The sequence below is a fragment of the Hyposmocoma kahamanoa genome, unplaced genomic scaffold (assembly GCF_003589595.1).
Source record: "Hyposmocoma kahamanoa isolate Upper Pololo Valley unplaced genomic scaffold, ASM358959v1 81, whole genome shotgun sequence".
NCBI classification, from domain to species: domain Eukaryota; kingdom Metazoa; phylum Arthropoda; class Insecta; order Lepidoptera; family Cosmopterigidae; genus Hyposmocoma; species Hyposmocoma kahamanoa.
In genome coordinates this window covers 172,604-177,640 of record NW_020654080.1, presented here as the reverse complement: position 1 = coordinate 177,640, position 5,037 = coordinate 172,604, and the positions used below count along the sequence as shown (strand labels likewise).

Genomic DNA, 5,037 nt, shown 5'->3' with positions numbered 1-5,037 from the left:
ACTTAACAGTTTCATCTCTAAAAGACGTTACAATTGGCTTTATTTGCTATTGTTCCCACATTCATATCTGAGAAATAGATGTGTGCGAGCGCGGGCGCAAGCGAGGTAACCGCGCAATAGTCATACTTGGCAGCTCCCGTCCACTAAGGTAATGGACTGGATACGAGAGTGTCCGTGACCGCGCGCGCACACCCGGAATGTATGTATCACAGTCGCAAGCCGCATGCGGCTGTGCTTATCGCTACTCGTACCCGCGGTACATAAAGAGACCGACATTTAACAATAAATTAAAAACATACAACAAGTATCCTATCACCCATTTGCATTTATCTACACCCGATGCCATCCGGCGCGAGCGTCTTGCTCGTCATGTAATGTTATCGAATCCAATGTCCACCATAACTATTACATCCTAGAGTAACTAACACAGATATACGACTAACTGCATTAGTTATCCCGGTGTATGTACACGTAAATATATATATAATTGTGTACTATTTAGTACAGAAAATTTCACTGTTCGAACGTCGGCGGCGCTCCGGTACGGACGGTGCCGCGCTCGTTGCCATTCGGATACGGCATCGTTCAATTCCGGTATTCTACAGCTACGAGACCGGGCAGTCCGCGGCTCGCCTACTCGGCCAGCAGCCGGCTGACGTGGTCGGCGATGGTGCGCGCCGCCTCGCCCGTCAGGATGGTGCGGTGCGTGCCGGGCAGCTGCCGCGTCTGCAGCGGGCCGGCGCACAGCTCGCGCAGGCCGTAGTCCTCGCCCAGCGTGACGTAGTTGTCGCGCGCCGTGAACAGCGTGACGGGCGCGGCCAGGCGGCCGGCCGGCCGGTACGTGTCGCCCGCCACCAGCTTGCGGTAGAAGGAGGCGGCGGCCGCGGCCAGCGCCTCGGGCGGGAAGGGCGCGGCGTCGGCCAGCAGCGCCACGCAGCGGCGCACGCGCGCGTCCCAGTCCGCCAGGCGCTCCAGCTCGGCCGCCAGGCGCGCGGCGTCGGCGTCGGCGAACAGCTGCGCGAAGTAGGCCAGCGCGTCGGCCTCGTCGGCGGCCGCCGAGCGCTCGGCGCGCTTGGCCTTGCCGCGCGTGGTGTGCGTGGCCACGTAGGCGGGCGAGCCGTCCACCAGCACCAGGCGCGCCGCCAGCCCCGCCGCCTGCAGCTGCAGCGCCATCTCCACGGCCACGCTGGCGCCGAACGAGTAGCCCAGCAGCGCGTACGGCGGCTCGGGCTGCAGCGCGCGCACGTGCGCCACGTAGAAGCGGGCCAGCGCGCTCATGTCCTGCAGCGGCGCCGCGGCCGTGCACTGCAGCCCGAACACCGTGCCGCGCACGCCGGCCGCCACGCCGCGCAGCAGGTCCACCACGCCCTCGATGGGGTGCACCATGAACACGGGCCGCGCGCCCGGCGGCGCCGCAGCCGCGCTCGGCAGCTTCACCACCACCTGCTTGGGCACCAGCTCGCCCAGCGTCGCGATCTGCACGGAGTCGCCGGCGCCCGCCACGGCGCCGTTGGCGGCGGCATGCGCGCCGTCGGCCGCGCCCCCGGCCAGCTCGTGCAGGCGCGCGAACGTCAGCGTTCGTATTTCCTGCACGCCGAGGACCAAGTCGTGTCCCCGCTCGAGCGTCTGTTTGATTTCGGCGCCCATCAGAGAGTCCATTCCTAGTTCCGCCAGGCTCGCGGACTGCGAGACTCCGGCCGGATCCTTTATTCCTGCACATACGTCGTTTGTGGTTACCGTCGAGCGGCGTGACGTGAGCGCCGCCCGACCCCCCGCAACGAAAGTGTCGCCCCACCTAAGATGTTGGCGACCTGGTGCACGAGGTCCTGCTGCCCTCCGGCGGCCTTGGCGCGCCGCTTGTCCGCCAGCACCATGCTGGCACCCACGGCGTGCGGCAGCGCCATGAGCGCGCCCAGCACCTCCATGCAGGACGCGATGCGCTGCGGCACCGTGCCGCCCACCTCGGTCTCGTCGCCGCCCATGGTCTCCGCCACGAGCCCCACCTCGCCTGCAAGCCCCCCGGTCAGCACGTCCGCCGCGGCGTCGGCCCAGCCGCCCCGCCTGCCCCGCGCTCACCGATGGCGCCCCACTGCACGGCCAGCCCCGGCAGCCCGTCGGCCTGGCGCCGCTCCACGATGCGCTCCATGGCGGAGTTGGCGAAGCCGTAGTTGCTCTGGCCGGGGTTGCCGCGGCCGCACGACACCGACGAGAACACCACGAAGTACTCCAGCTCGGGCGCCAGCTCGCGCGTCGCCGCGTCCAGCATGCGCGTCGCTGCAACAAGCGGCCGTCACCGTCCGCCCGGCGCCGGGGCCGCCGAGCCCGCCGCGGGGCCGACCTCACCTTCGACCTTGGGCTTGGCGACGGCGCGGAAGTCGTCCGGCGTCTGGTTCTCGAGGAAGGCGTCGCGCAGCACGGCGGCCAGGTTGAACACGCCGCCCACGGGGCCCAGCCCCGCGGCCTGCCGCAGCAGCTCGCGCGCGCCCTCGGCCGAGGCGGCGTCGGCGCGCGACACCAGCACGCGCACGCCCTTGGCCCGCCAGCGCCGGACGCACCAGGCCTGGTAGCCCGTGCGCACGCCGCCGCGCGAGTTCAGCAGCAGCCGCGTCGCGCCGCGCCGCACCAGCCACTCGGCCAGCTCCAGCCCGAAGCCGCCCAGGCCGCCCACCAGCACGTAGCTGCGCGCGCCGTGCATGTAGGTGCGCGGCAGGGCCGACACCAGCTTGGCGCCCGCGGCGGCGCCGGCCGCCTCCTCCTCGCGCACGCGCAGCAGCACCTTGCCGATGTGCTTTCCCGTCGCCATGTACCTGCGGGCCCAGCGCGGTGACGACGGCAGCACGCCGCGGCCGCCCGCGGGCGGGACGCGCGCGGGCACCCACCGGAAAGCTTGCTCCAGCTGCTGGTCCGAGAAGACCGTGGCGGGCAGCGGGCGCACGGCGCCGTTGGCGATGCCCTCCGTGACGCAGCGCACCACGGCCGCCTTCTCCTCGTTGTCTACGCCGGCGTCGAACAGTGCGTCCAGCAGGATGCCGTGGAAGGTGGTATTCTTCAGAAAGATAGCCATTCCCTGCGGAGCGAGATCGCGCTGATGAGGCAGGCCTGCGACGACCGGACGTCGAAAAACCGACGGCGAGGAGGGTACCCACCAACGGCGTGTTGTTCGAGAGGTCCAGCTTGCCGATCTCCAGGAAGCGACCGCCGTGCGCCAAGCAGCGCACCGACGCCAGCAGCTTGTCGGCGGCCAGCGAGTTGAGCACCAGGTCGACGCCGCGGCCGCGCGTGCGCCGCAGCACCAGCTGCTCGAACGAGGTGTCGCGGGAGTTGCCGATGTTAGCGTCCTCCAGCTGCGGGAAGCGCTCGCGCAGGAAGGCGCGCTTGTCGGGCGTGCCCACGGTGGTGAAGACGGTGCAGCCGGCGTGCAGCGCGATGGCGATGGCCGCCTGCCCCACGCCGCCGGTGCCCGCGTGCACCAGCACCGTCTCCCCGCGGCGCATGCGCCCGCGCACCAGCAGCGCGTAGTAGGCCGTCGCGTACGCCACCGGCACCGTGGCCGCCTCCTCCAGCGACCAGTCGCGCGGCACGGGCCACAGGAAGCCCTCGTCGGCCAGCACGGTGGTGGCCAGCCCGCGCGCGGCCACCATGCCCATGACGCGACGGCCGCGCGACGAGCGCCCGCTGAACTCCAGCCCGAGGATGCACTCCTGGCCGGCCAGGTCGCCGGGCAGCGCGTCCGGCGGCAGCTTGCCGGTGGCGAGCATGATGTCGCGGAAGTTCAGCGGCGCGTAGTAGACGCGGCAGAGGTCCGTGCCCGGCGGCTGCGGCACCTCGCGGGCCCAGCGCAGCGGGGACTCGATCCAGCGCAGCGACGACAGGTCGCCGCGCGTCAGCGTGTTGACGTACGCGTGCTCCACCTGCAGCTGCGCGGCGGCCGGCTCGCTCAGCGGCATGTGGCGGTAGCAGCCCCACACGCCGGCGCGCAACACGTTCACGCACAAGTCCAGCTGCGCCTGCGCCGCGAAGGCGCCCGCCGCGGGGTCGAAGGCCTCCCGCGCGCCCGGCGCGTGGAACACGCGCAGCGCCCCGCCGCCCGCCTCGCCGCGCAGGCACGTGCCCAGCCCCAGCACCCCGCTGCGGACAGCGCGCGTCAGCCGGGCGTCGGCCGCGCCGCGGGCCGCGGGCCGCGAGGCCGGTGCCACTACCTGTCCTGGGCGCGCGACACGACGTACACGCGCATGTCCTCCGTCTCCGCGCGCTGCAGCGCGTCGCGCAGCGGGCCCACCCAGCCGAAGCCGGCGTCGTCGTCGACGTCCACGACGACGCGCGTCGGGGGCAGCGCGCGCTTCTTGCGCAGCAGCAGGTACTCGCAGCTCGTCGCCACCTGCGCGTGCGAGCAACGCCCTTCGTTTCTCAGACTCACCAGACTCTTACGGCTAAACTGTCTTATAAACATTTTTTTTCAGTTTACGGGACCCGCATTATCTAAAAACTAAATTGTATATAAAAAAACTGTATATACCAAATATTTATAATACTAAAAACTAAAAAAAAGAACCGAATGTAGCTGACGGAAATCGTGTCCGTTTTAAACGGCATCCCTCGCAGTTGAAGATACGCATGAGAGGCCAGATGCGGAGGTTCCACTCGCCTGGTAATCTGTCTTCTTAGTTTGTTACTACGCGCTTTGTGCCGTTGGTATCCGTGAAAATGTACATTTCACGTAATGTACCTACGTACATTAAAAAACAAACACTAGTGTTTGTTTTCTGCGCGAGTATCAAATTCCCGTCGAGCGTAAAGCTTCGAATGGCAATTGTCACGGATAGGCGCGTCGTCCACCATCAGGCGCGCGCCTCGAAGAAAATACTGTACAAATACCTGTCTCGAGACGAGCTGCAGGTCGTGTCGGCGTAGCAAGTCCTCGGCCGCGGGGTCGTCGAGCGCGCGCAGCGGCTCCTCCAGCAGCAGCGCGCCGTTGGGCGCCAGCGCCGCCGCGAGCGCCCCCAGGCCCCGGCCGCCGCGGGCCAGCACGTCCCCGCC

The 5,037-nt window shown here is 68.2% G+C and overlaps 1 protein-coding gene across 1 annotated transcript; it reads right to left on the bottom strand.

Annotated features, from left to right (window-relative positions):
- Positions 1-487: 487 nt before the first annotated feature.
- LOC113234006 (fatty acid synthase-like) lies at positions 488-5,037 on the bottom strand (the record flags this gene model as incomplete). The annotated part of the gene is made up of 8 exons (XM_026469234.1): positions 488-1,712; positions 1,796-2,008; positions 2,077-2,274; positions 2,344-2,807; positions 2,880-3,067; positions 3,147-4,128; positions 4,200-4,378; positions 4,876-5,037. Coding segments are annotated over 8 exons (3,465 nt in total), but the record flags the coding sequence as incomplete, so codon positions are not given.